At 43.0% G+C, this 14108-nt stretch overlaps 1 protein-coding gene across 1 annotated transcript in view; it reads right to left on the reverse strand.

Moving 5' to 3' along the window:
• spata20 (spermatogenesis associated 20) overlaps window positions 1–14108 on the reverse strand; it is a 67067-nt gene that overhangs the window by 28626 nt on the left and 24333 nt on the right. The window contains exons 12-14 of the mRNA XM_041858664.2: window positions 13018–13226; window positions 11036–11235; window positions 10333–10413 (exon numbers count right to left, since the gene is read on the reverse strand). Of these exons, the coding sequence (XP_041714598.1) occupies window positions 10333–10413; window positions 11036–11235; window positions 13018–13226 (490 nt within the window). The remainder of the gene's footprint in view (window positions 1–10332; window positions 10414–11035; window positions 11236–13017; window positions 13227–14108) is intronic.

Here is a 14108-nt window from a genome sequence, read left to right on the forward strand (position 1 = left end):
TCGTCCTGGTCCCTTTGCAGAAAAACAGCCCCAAAGCATGATGTTTCCACCCCCATGCTTCAAAGTAGGTATGGTGTTCATTGGATGCAACTCAGCATTCTTTGTCCTCCAAACACGACGAGTTGAGTTTTTACCAAAAAGTTCTATTTTGGTTTCATCTGACCATATGACATTCTCCCAATCCTCTTCTGGATCATCCATCCAAATGCACTCTAGCAAACTTCAGACGGGCCTGGACATGTACTGGCTTAAGCAGGGGGACACGTCTGGCACTGCAGGATTTGAGTCCCTGGCGGCGTAGTGCGTTACTGATGGTAGGCTTCGTTACTTTGGTCCCAGCTCTCTGCAGGTCATTCACTAGGTCCCCCCGTGTGGTTCTGGGATTTTTGCTCACCGTTCTTGTGATCATTCTGACCCCACGGGGTGAGATCTTGCGTGGAGCCCCAGATCGAGGGAGATTATCAGTGGTCTTGTATGTCTTCCATTTCCTAATAATTGCTCCCACAGTTGATTTCTTCAAACCAAGCTGCTTACCTATTGCAGATTCAGTCTTCCCAGCCTGGTGCAGGTCTACAATTTTGTTTCTGGTGTCCTTTGACAGCTCTTTGGTCTTGGCCATAGTGGAGTTTGGAGTGTGACTGTTTGAGGTTGTGGACAGGTGTCTTTTATACAGATAACAAGTTCAAACAAGTGCCATTAATACAGGTAACGAGTGGAGGACAGAGGAGCCTCTTAAAGAAGAAGTTACAGGTATGTGAGAGCCAGAAATCTTGCTTGTTTGTAGGTGACCAAATACTTATTTTCCACCATAATTCGCAAATAAATTCATTAAAAATCCTACAATGTGAATTTCTGGATTTTTTCCCCTCAATTTGTCTGTCATAGTTGACGTGTACCTATGATGAAAATTACAGTCCACTCTCATCTTTTTAAGTGGGAGAACTTGCACAATTGGTGACTGACTAAATACTTTTTTCCCCCACTGTATATCTGTATTCCCAGTCATGTGAATCCATAGATTAGGGCCTTATGAATGTATTTCATTTGACTGATTTCCTTATATGAACTTTAACTCAGTAAAATCTTTGAAATTGTTGCATATTGAGTTTATATTTTTATACAACTACGTTGTATGATTTACGAATGGCAAGGATATATGAGATCGACTTTATTCAGTCAGTTCGACACCTTTTGTAAACTAGTCAAGCTTGCTGTTTGTCAATCAAAGCACAGTAAATAGCCTATGCGCCACCACCCTGTGGCTGCATATGAAACACGCCAAGGTCGAACGTTAACTTTTTTTTCTCACTGGCCCGACCAGAATTTCTACCGGCCCGGACATTGTGTAGTTCTTAAATGCATTGGGGTCATCAGGACCTATAGGTTGGCATGCTTTCTCTCTATATCCAGCTATTACGGTAATAGGCTACATTTGGTTATTATGATATGTATTAAAAAACTGTGTAATATAATTTAGCAATGCAAGTCCTTACTCTATTCTTTAGAAATTGCATTATATTAATTGCATTAATTTTTGTTTCTAAAGTAGGTACACTACATGACCAATAGTATGTGGACCCTGCTCGTCGAACATCTCATTCCAAAATCATGGGCATTAACATGGAGTTGGTTCCCCGTTTGCTGCTATAACAGCCTCCACTCTTCTGGTAAGGCTTTCCATTAGATGTTGGAACATTGCTGCGGGGACTTGCTTCCATTCAGTCACAAGAGCATTAGTGAGGTTGGGCACTGATGTTGGGCGATTAGGCCTTGCTCGCAGTCGGCGTTCCAATACATCCTGAAGGTGTTTGATGGGGTTGAGGTCAGGGCTCTGTGCAGGCCAGTCAAGTTCTTCAACACCAATCTCGACAAACCATTTCTGTATGGACCTCGCTTTGTGCACGGGGGCATTGTCATGCTGAAACAGGAAAGGGCCTTCTCCAGACGGTTGCCACGAATTTAGAAAAACAGAATCGTCTAGAATGTCATTGTATGCTGTAGCGTAGCGTTAAGATTTGCCTTCACTGGAACTAAGGATCCTGAACCATGAAAAACATTGCAAGAGGAATGCCAGGTGACTTTTTGTAGCTTTCTTTTTGCAGACTATCAACAGTAGCCAGCATATTGCTAGTATGTTCACTATTGGAGCTTCACTTTTATAAATCACTTTCCCTAAAATAAAAAAGCTCAGCGAGACATCAACTCATGTACTGCTCGAGAAGTTGTGACTAGCTGGAGCGTGGTGGTGCTTGAATGAACGCCCAATCAGATTTCTCAAATACAAATAGCATGACATTTACGTGTGTAGTCTTCAATGGTCCCATGTAGCTCAGTTGGTAGAGCATGGCGCTTGCAACGCCAGGGTTGTGGGTTCGTTAACCACGGGGGGCCAGTATGAAAATGTATGCACTCACTAACTAAGTCGCTCTTGGGATAAGAGCGTCTGCTAAATGACTAAAATGTAAAATGTAAATAGACTGCGACAGAGCAGGTAAATTATGAACTGGAATGCAAAAATGCGCTGAAAAGATACTGGGGCCAGTGACTGACGAGATCCACTGGCCCAGCATGTTTTAGTGGCCCCGGGCCAGCAAGCCATCGTTAATGTCAGACCCTGCATGTGAAATAAAATAACTGAATGAACCAGAAAACAATAGGCTATGTGGATTTCGACTCATTACCACATTATATTGGACGTGCAAATTCACTCACATTATATGGGACGTGCAATTTCATGCTCTCTCCCTCCGTGTAGAAATTCAACTGCAAACACAGCACGCACACACCCAGGTACTGAGAGGCGGGACCGACAGCAGACTGTCAAACCATTAGTGTTTCCCTGTCATCGCTCACTTTGTGACTGACAGGCGCCTGTCCTATCAATAGATTGCTAGAATATGCATATCGTTCATTCTAGCAGGATCGGGCTCAGCAGACTTTTTTTCTGACTAGCGAATTGAAAAGTAGCCTAGTTAATTTAAGTGGAAAAAGTACCCGGCTGAAAATGACTCTGTAAATCGGCTGTATAGCCGACATCCGGCACTAGTGGAAAATACTGCTAATCCCTATTCCCTTACGATAGAAAGAGCAAGTGAGTTAGAGAGAGGGTGTGAAAAGGAAGACTAAAGAAGAAAGACTGAGAAAGGGAAAGAGATTCAGTGCGAAAGATAGAGAGTGTAAGAGAGATCAGGTACTTGTTAAAAGACGATGTGTGTTTACTTGTAACCGTCGTAAAAAGATTAGGCACAACTAGCAACCCTGATAATCAACCCATATTGGCCTTTAATAGAACATTTACCAACATTTTGCACACAGCAATTACAATCAAGGCCAATTTTACACATCATTGTCTGAAGCATTAATTTATTTGGGGGGTTAGGGGTGCTTCTAAACTCTAGAGCAGGGGTATTCAACTCTTACCCTACGAGGTCCAGAGCCTGCTGGCTTTCTGTTCTACCTGATAATTAACTGCACCCACCGGGTTTCCCAGGTCTAAATCAGGTCTAAAACAATGAAAAAACGCTGTGGAACTGGCTTAGAGGTCCAGAGTTGAGTTTGAGGGCTCTAGAGTGTAGCAATGAATAGAAATGGAATAAACAAAGTATGTGTGTGTGCGCGCTTGTGCTAGAATGCATCAAACTGTACACAGCTCATTCCCCACAATTAACCCTGCCTTGCCTCAGCCCTGACTAACAGATGACTTCATGATTAGAATTGAATTAAACTACATCTTCTCTCACTCTGCCTAATGTGTCGTGGAGAACACTCTCCCCTTCTCACGCTTCTTCCTTTGTTATTTTATTTCCTCATCTTTCCTTCGCTCTCTTCTCTTTCTCTCATGTCCTTCATTCGCTCTTTTCCCTCCTCCCTTTCTCCTCCACCTTATCCTCCCTCTCTTTTCCCTCCTCCCTTTCTCCTCCACCTTATCCTCCCTCTCTTTTCCCTCCTCCCTTTCTCCTCCACCTTATCCTCCCTCTCTTTTCCCTCCTCCCTTTCTCCTCCACCTTATCCTCCCTCTCTTTTCCCTCCTCCCTTTCTCCTCCACCTTATCCTCCCTCTCTTTTCCCTCCTCCCTTTCTCCTCCACCTTATCCTCCCTCTTTTCCCTCCTCCCTTTCTCCTCCACCTTATCCTCCCTCTTTTCCCTCCTCCCTTTCTCCTCCACCTTATCCTCCCTCTCTTTTCCCTCCTCCCTTTCTCCTCCACCTTATCCTCCCTCTCTTTTCCCTCCTCCCTTTCTCCTCCACCTTATTCTCCCTCTCTTTTTCTCCTCCTTTCCTCTCTCCCTCTTCCCCTCTCTCTCCCTCCCTTCCTCTCCTATCAGATGTTATGGGAACATTAGTTCTCCCTCTAGGGCGCGATATTGTACTCAGGAGGCCTGTTAAATCAGGGGTTCCCAACCAGGGGTACTAGGACCCTGGGGGTACTTGCCCTATCCATAGGCGGTACTTGAGAAGACTCATGAGACCATAGGCTTACTGGTAAAACGCACATGAGGGGGTACTTACATTTACATTTTAGTCATTTAGCAGACGCTCTTATCCAGAGCGACTTACAGTTAGTGAATACATATATATATTATTTTTTTTCATACTGGTCCCCCGTGGGAATCGAACCCACAACCCTGGCGTTGCAAACGCCATGCTCTATCAACTGAACTACATCCCTGCCGGCCATTCCCTCCCCTACCCTGGACAACGCTAGGCCAATTGTGCGCTGGCCATGAGTCTCCCGGTCGCGGCCGGCTGCGACAGAGCCTGGATTCGAACCAGGATCTCTAGTGGCACAGCTAGACCACTGCGCCACTCAGGGGAACTCTGGGCAGAGCAAAATTCTGCCCGTCCAAGGCTTCTCCCCTGTGATGTGTGTGTGTTTGTGTCCAATGGTACTGCTAATTACTTCCTGTTTTGTCTGCATCTGGAGATGCATCTCTGTGGTACCCTCTTTCTTTCGTTCCTTCTTTCTCTCTCTCAATATACGCTCGTTAAAATGAGAACCTCTCTCCTTCCATTCATGACGATATCGGCCCCACCAAGGGTTTCTATTTTCTCTCCCTCTTTCTTCGCTCCTCATTTTAAACACCAGAAACATCAGAAGGTCCTGCGTTATCCCTAACCCTCTTAGCTAGAGTTGAAATTGCTCTCCCAGAACTTCCAGTGCATTTGAACATGGATCCCAACGGTCTCCTTTTATTTTCTCTCTTTTCTCTTGTGGGGCATTATTCTACTCATGGCTTATCCAGTGCTGCAGAGATTCTCTCTACTAGTTCATTTGTACTGGTTGTTACTGGTGCTGGAGGTAATCCTTATTGACTATCTCTATGATGTGATCTACTATATGTTCCCATTACCCCACTGAACTGAGATACCACCAAGGTACATGTTACAATGTAAATAAATTGGCATTATAGCATTTACTTTCCAAAGAAATGATTGCTAACAGCAGCAGACTACCTCACCATTACGATAACATAATTGTATTGAGTGTGTGGGTGTGTTGGTGTGCGTGCGCACAAGTGTCAGCAGGCAGCCACTCGCAAAGTATAGGCTGCTGCGGTCATTCTCAGTGGCAATAGGGTATGCTGTTCAAAGTGGCTAGAGAGGCCGCCGTAATGAGAGAAAAATCATATACTAGGCCTACTGGAAAAATAATATACTACTGAAAATATGAGGATAATTATGCTATAGGATGAATCGTGAAAGGAGCGTGGCTACGTTTCATTCTTTGCACCCCATTTAATAAGAGAGGAAACGCAAAACTGGCACCTGTCATCATGCCTCAATTGCACATGCCGACCATCATGATGCTTGCTGCCTACAGTTTTCTTTCTACCTGATTAAAGAGATGAAGTCCAGATAGGCTAGACCAATTTCAGGAAACTTTCTGAATGGACATAGAAATAATTAACAAACTCATACATGCACACCCACCCACCTAAAAGGGCCAATCAATCAAAGCCGCCTGCAGCGCATCTCACTCAAATCACATTTCACCTTTCTCAAATAACGTATTAAAAACCTTGTCTTAGCTTCAAATCCTTTCTGTAGGATATCAAAAAGTCTACATTATAGGATAACGCTAAATCAACGTACCCTATCATATAAATTGACGAGGAAAGTTATGGGGAGATATGGAGACAGCTGTGATATAGGCCTAGGCTATATGAAGATGACATTGACAACCATTAGAAAATAGAAACACATGCACGCAACCTATCCATATTCTATCTGCCGTTGATCCATTTTTGTGAAGCAAGGTGGTTATCTTGACACCAGGCCTACATTTTAATTTGAGTGAGTGCTTTATCTAAATCTGTGCAACCACTTATTGATAAGGGTAGCCTAAACTCTGGCGGATATTTCACTGTTCCCTTCTTGTTATTGATGAATCTCCTCTGGCAACTCACCCATCTCTTCCCCCTCTCTCTAGCTGTTGTTTGAGAGCAATTGTTTTGTACTGTTTAAACGAACAAAGTTTTACAATATCATGGAAATAACAAATGTAGTTTAAGCAGGGCTCTACAACCCTGTTCCTGGGGAGCGTCCTGTAGGTTTTTGTTCCAACCCTAATCTAGAGCACCTAATTCTAATAATTAGCTGGTTGACAAGCTGAATCAGGTTAGTTACAACTGGGGTTAAAACAAAAACCTACAGGAACAGGGTTGGAGAGGCTTGGTTTATTTAAACAAGAGACATTGTGTTTGCAGCCTGCGTGTGGCAAAAACCTTCCTGTCGTTTAGATCTTCAGGCTATAGGTTGTTTGCATGAGATTAAATGTTTTGCTCAGTCTGTTTTAACGAGAAAAACGATTGAATAAGTTATTATTCAATGTTCATCTCAATTAGACCGATCTGGTGTAATAAAGGTGAAATTCCTGGTTAAATAAAAAAATAATTAAGCTGGTTAAATATAAAAAAGAAAGGTTAAATTGGTCTAGATCTTTGCATGCAGCAAACCTATAGGCATATGCGCTTTCATCATCAAAAAAGATGATGTTTTAGCCTTTGTTGCTTTGTAGAGCAGTGTGAAATTAACTCAGTCTCCAAAAAATCCCATTCTAATGAAAACAAGTTTAAATGGCTTTATTATATAGCCTATATAATTAAAGCCTTATTATTATAAATCTGCTCGCCTCGCACACACCATCACAGTGCGCAGGCAGCCTCCTTTCGGCACACAACACACAAACACACATTTTAAAAATCTGCACAAAAGAAAGTTGTCTGTCTGACCGCCCGCAGCATGAAAAATGCAGACTGTGCCGCAATGATCTCTGTCAGAGCCCCTGGGTCCCGCGGTAATGCAGCCCTCTACCCCTATGCAATGGCCAGGTTACCCCACAGCTACCCCAGTGAAAAAGTCCTGCCACCACCGCTGAGCAGGACTGTGGTTCTAAGAGGTAGGCTAAAGGATTTGCTCATTGGTAGTGGTGTGTTAAGCCAACAAGAAATACTCAGCTATCAAACATCCCCACTTTTATAGGTCTGGCATACATTTGCGTTTAGGCAAATTAGCCTTATTATATTTCCGTGCTGAGGATGCGTGATCACTCAGCATTGACAGGACAGAGGAACCAGAAAAGACAACGAAGACATTGACAAAAAAACAGGAGCTCAGTAGAAGATTTGAGGTGCTGGTAGGCTACTCAGCTCCGGTGACGACCTGCCCAAGTCAAGCACTGGATATAAATGATCAGGCTATGTAACGGGCAATTGATACATTAAAGAGATACTTCTGGATTTTGGCAATGATGCCCTTAATTTACTTCCCCAGAGTCAGATGAACTGGTGGATACCATTTTTATGTCTCTGTGTCTAGTATGAAGGAAGTTAGAGGTAGTTTCACGAGCCAATGCTAACTAGCCTTAGCACAATGACTGGAGGGACTTTCAGTCACTGCGCTAACCCTAGTTAGCAATTGCGCTAGATAGGAACTTCCTTCAAAATGCACGCAGAGACGTTCATCTGACTCTGGAGACGTAGATAAAGGGCCTCATTGCCAAAATCCAGAAGTATCCCTTTAACAAAAGGAGGGTAGCTGAAAAAACTATTCACACAATGAAACAACTAGGCCTATTTTAGAAATAGGCCTACACTACCAGTCAAAAGTTTTAGAACAGTTACTCATTCAAGGGTTTTTCTTTATTTTTACTATTTTCTACATTGTAGAATAATAGTCAAGACATCAAAACTATGAAATAACACATATGGAATCATGTAGTAACCAAAAAGATGTGTTAAACAAATCAAAATATATTTTAGATTATTCAAATAACCACCCTTTGCCTTGATGACAGCTATGCTCACGCTTGGCATTCTCTCAACCAGCTTCATGAAGTAGTCACCTGGAATGCATTTCAATTAACAGGTGTGCCATAAAAGTTAATTTGTGGAATTTCTTTCCTTCTTAATGCGTTTGAGCCAATCAGTTGTGTTGTGACAAGGTACAAAAGATAGCCCTATTTGGTAAAAGACCAAGTCCATATTATAGCAAGAACAGCTCAAATAAGCAAAGAGAAACGACAGTCCATCATTACTTTAAGACATGAAGGTCAGTCAATATGCAACATTTCATGAACTTTTAAAGTTTCTTCAAGAGCAGTTGCAAAAACCATCAAGCACTATGATGAAACTGGCTCTCATGAGGACCGCCACAGGAATGGAAGACCCAGAGTTGCCTCTGCTGCAGAGGAAAAGTTCATTAGCGTTACCAGCCTCAGAAATTGCAGCCCAAATAAATGCTTCACAGAGTTCAAGTAACAGACACATCTCAACATCAACTGTTCAGAGGGAAATTTGTCCTTTGGTCTAGAGTCCAAATTTGAGATTTTTGGTTTTTCAACAGGACAATGACCCAACCCACCTCCAGGCTGTGTAAGGGCTATTTTACAAAGAAGGAGAGTGCTGGAGTGCTGCATCAGATGACCTGGCCTCCACAATCCCCCGACCACAACCAAACTGAGATGGTTTGGGATGAGTCGGACCGCAGAGTGAAGCAAAAGCAGCCAACAAGTGCTCAGCATATGTGGGAACTCCTTCAAGACTGTTGGAAAAGCATTCCAGGTGAAGCTAGCTGAGAGAATGCCAAGAATGTGCAAAGCTGTCATCAAGGCAAAGGGTGGCTATTTGAACCTCAAATATAAAATATATTTTGATTTGTTCAACACTTCTTTGGTTACTACATGATTCCATATGTGTAATTTCATAGTTTTGATGTCTTCACTATTATTCTACAATGTAGAAAATAGTAAAAATAAAGAAAAACCCTTGAATGAGGAGGTGTTCTAAAACTTTTGACCGGTAGTGTTCATCTACACAGTAGCCTAATGGTGGCTGGCTGCAAATCAACTAGCCTAATCTTTTTTTATAGAGGTGATAGGCCTATTTTAGCTAAATCGACACAAATTTAATTGATTAGATTACTCTGCCAATAAATACAAAAAATCCAGAATGTACATGTAGAAGTCTGTAGGGCGTTCATGGTGAGATCTATAATAATAAACGTACAACTTACACGTGACATGTAAGTGTCACATGTACACGTGACACTTTTAAAAATTAAAATAAACAAATAAAACAATAAACCCGAACCAGCACTTGCACCATTCAAATAATGATAACCATTATGTTGTTATGTAGTTAAATTGTTAAAAACTAAGTCAAATTGATTGTATGGTTGTATAATGTATTTGTTATTGAATACATGGTTGTCTCTGAGAAAATGTCTCATCAAAATGTTCAAATTTAATTATATTTATTATTGGCATAAAATATAGGCCTCTTTGACCTAAAATAATTGGTATCGGCCATTAAAAACCAATATCGGTCATTCTCTAAATCAGTAGCTTAATTTGGATTATTTTAGGCCTTAATCACTCGCGATACAGCAAGGCCACTGTGCCTGACATTTAAACAACACGATGTTAGCCAACACCCCAGGCACTGTCACAACCAGCCCTGCTGTGTGTGTGTGTGTGTGTGTGTGTGTGTGTGTGTGTGTGTGAGAGAGAGACTGTGTGTGAGTATGAAAGTGTGTGTGTATGTGTGAGATGAATTTGACAACCTGACCTTTTGGTATGATTGCTGTAACACTCATTATGAGACAAACTTAAGGACAAGAGGATGTGTCACTCCTAAATAACTCAGAAATCATTTAAATAAGCAATAAGGCCCGAGGGAGTGTGTAATTATAAGTAATTTAGAATAAGTAATAACTAACTAGTAATTACTCATTAAGACAGGTTGGTCAGGATGTACTGTACTGGTGGATTGCTACTTCAAACTGCCTAAGGATGGATTGAGCCCTTAATTCGTACCTTTACATTTTAGTCATACCTTGTGTGGAAGGAACAGAGAGTTGACTGTTGCTAGCAGACTGGAGGTGTCCGGGGCATCGCTCTGGCCACAGATGACTATCTAGAGAGAGAGAGAGAGAGAGAGAGAGAGGTGGAAGAGAAGAGAGAAGTGAAAGAACATTAAAGGGAGAATGAATTAATGAATGATGCGGAAAATATACTAAGACAGAGGAGAAAGACTGAGCGAGAGAGCAATAAAGAGGTTTAGGAAAGAGAGGAATAGAGAATAGAAGAGATAGAGAGAAACAGAGCGAGAAAGAGAGAGAGAAAAACAGTGAGAAAAAGAGAGAAGGATCCAGAGAGAGGTAGAGCTAGAGAGGTCAGTGGTGGTTGTAGCAGTAACGAGAGAGGAGAAGGTGTGTTCTGGGCTCGGCTAACCTTGTCTGATCCCTAGCTTGTTATCATCCGCCCCCTATCTGACTTACACACACACACACACACACACACACACACACAGCTTGTTATCTCCGCCCCCTCGATGACTTCTCCTCCGCAGGTGAAATATGATGGACAGAACACTTCCAATGTTCTTGCCTTTTTTCTTTCTCTCTGTAAATGTTTTTTCCTCTCCTTTTTTAGCACAAATATCCAGCCGTAGGATAAAAGTTTAGTTTGTTCCACTCCAAACTATACAACTTTGAGTTTGTGTGTGTGTGTTTGGGTGGACCGTACATGTGTGTTACCTGTTTGAGTGTGTAGTGGTTAGCCATCAGGCCCCTGACCATCTCTGGCAGGGCTATGGGGACTCTGGTCAGCCGGTCAGAAAAGGCAGCCAGTAGCTGTTGTGACCGCTGTGACCAGTCCTTACGACCACTGTAGTGGGACAGACGCAGCAGGTTCAAGGCAGACACAGAGTTAGCACTGGGCTCTGCACCGTCCTGGTCTGAGAGAAACAGAGACATAAAGACAGTCATTTCATGTTAGTGAAAGATCAAAAAGTGTATACTGTTTTGTATTCAGACTCAGAGCCAACTTCAACTTTTCAAATGAAATATCTTTGACAAGTGACTCTTGCAGTAAGATTAAATGCTAATCTACATAAATTTGCTCGGGAAAACATTTGTTCTGATTATGCCTGAGTGTGTGGATGTGCCTGTATGTGTGCGTGCGTGTGTGTGTGTGTGTGCGCGCATGTGTGTCAGATGTGACGTGTGAGTTGATATGAAGTGACTGACAGGTGCCCTCATGACTCAGTCCTGTTAAGTGATTGGTGTTTATCTCCTTTTGGCGGCCAATGAGATTACAGCGCTGCTCTTCTCATTAGTGATGGGGGGGTAATAAAAAAAATTGATAGTTACATATCGGGATATTATTTTTGATGACATATCGTATCGACAATAATGCAATATTATGGTGATGGTGATGACTGACACAAGCCATCCGCTTTTGATTCAGACAGACAAACATACACACACACACAAGGGAACACGTGCACCAACACATGCGAGAGGCTATAGTCCACTAAATAATTTTATACATTTCATTTCATACTGTGAGCCCCAAGCAGGAGGCCTATGCACACACAGTCATGCATAACCACATGGGGGGATATAGGGTCCACTAAATCGTTTTTCATATCTCTCCTCACCCTGTGCCCCATGGCAGAAATCATACACACAAGTAACAGTGGATTGCCGTGAAAAACACACACACAGCAGAGAGGGGTGGAACGGGGTGAGACACACACAGCTTTGGGTCAGGATGTAAAATACAGAGTGCCACTGGACTGTAGGGCAATCCATCTTCCTGTGACAGAAACACACACACACACACACACACACAGCGACGTAGCGTCACTAATGGAGCTGAATTCAACGCATTGCGAGCAACATAATGGTCCCGTCAATGCTCAGAGATGAGAAAGGCCTCGCATGTCACGTCTAATCACACACACAGGCACGGGCACACACACACACACACACACACACACACACATTAAAAATGTGCAGTCGCACACACACACAAACACAAGTCAGTTTTAATCTGTCAACTGGCTAAAACAAGAATAATTATTATCTTTTTCGCTTTTTTATCTTTCCATTTTCCTTTTTTTTCTACCTTGGTATCCAACTCTTGTCAGAGCCATTTGCACAGTGCCATTAGTCAAGAGGCAAGGCAGTGTGTTTGTTTGTGCTAGTGTTTGTGCTATTGTCGGTCTGTCTGCTTGTGTGCATGTGTACTTGTTTTCCTACCTTATCAGGACCTAAATGTCCTAACAATTCACCTGAATGTCCTGACAAGGTAGGAAAACTATAACCTTTCCATGTCCTGAATTTGTTCAAATGCTATTTTAAGCTTAAGGGTTAGGTTTAGAGTTTTGGCGTTAAGGTTAGGGCTAGGGTTTTTGGGGTTAAGGTTAGGGTTAGGGTAAATAGCATTTTTAATGGTCAAAAATGTGTACTCCCCAAAAAGTCCTGAAATGTCATGAACATAAAGCTATGTGTGCACATCTATCCAATTACTGGATATAAAACATGGAGCTGTGGCATTCAGAACATTAGACCTGGCGCTTTTACACAAACATATTTTTTTCTCCAGGACAGAAAAACACCAGTCTCCTGGCAAACATGACATATTGAGTGGGTATTGATAAATCACAGTTAAAGTGATATCGAAGAGCCATTCCTCATGACTTTTCTACCCAACATTATTGAGAGAGACTCACCCTGCTTGAGTCGTAGCAGTACGGTGGGGTCTGTGGGGTCACTGCAGTAGTAGCCCCCTCCCTCTGCATCCCAGAAGAGGAGGTCCTGTCTGTCCTGTAGCTCCTCCCCCCAGCGAAGCCACTCTGCCTGCAGCGTGGCCTCATACAGGTCCAGCAGACCACAGATAACGTACGCATAGTCGTCTAGGAAACCAGCAATGGGTGACGCGCTGAGAGACAAAAGGAGAGATATGAATCAAGGATTTATTGATGAATCAAGAAATCATTGATAAATCAATTATTAGTTGTATGGAAATACTGTTTATAAACTGTATAACAAATGTCTATGTGTGTCAGAAATAATAAATTTTTACACTGGCTGTTACCATCTTGTATTTCAACCCCAGTACCCACAGAAAGTCTTTATTCAACTATACCTCTCTTCCAGAACTATCTTTCCTAGGCTCCTGTGAGTCCCTCAAACACCCCCACCTGCCCTGCCCTCCATCCTCCACCCCGTACCTTCCACCCACCCCCCACCCCGCCCGCCCGTCCCCTAGGTTCCCAGCCTGTCTCGTAGGGTGGCACCCTCGACAAGGTGAGTGTGGGGGACAAACGGTGACAGGAGAGCAGATAGCCCTGTGTCTAGGGAATGTGGATGGGTGAGGTGGGCGGTGGAGCGGGCATATCCATCTTTCCATGAGTCAGCCAACACTTCACCTAACAGGACTTCCCAGGTTGAGGAGAGGGGTGAGAGGAATTTAGGAGACTCACACCAACATCCCAAATGGCCCCTTATTTTCTATGTAGTGCACTACTTTTGACCAGAGCCCTTAGGGAATAGGGTGCCATTTGGGATGCAACCGTAACAACAGACTGTCATTTATTCCAAGTTTGAAGGTAAGGTAGATAGAGGAAGAGGAAGAAGGACAAGCGATGGAGAGATGATGACATTAATGGGGTGAGAGAGAGGGATTTATGAAAAAGGAGACAGGTGATGTGGAGAGAGATGGTCTCTGCTCTCACCCCTGTGTGTCAGCCAGAAGAACTGTTGGGGAAACCCACACGTCATCTAGCTCCAGTCAATCAGATGGAAAACCTTTCAGCCTGAA

This window comes from Coregonus clupeaformis, chromosome 31 (assembly GCF_020615455.1).
Source record: "Coregonus clupeaformis isolate EN_2021a chromosome 31, ASM2061545v1, whole genome shotgun sequence".
Lineage (NCBI taxonomy): Eukaryota > Metazoa > Chordata > Actinopteri > Salmoniformes > Salmonidae > Coregonus > Coregonus clupeaformis.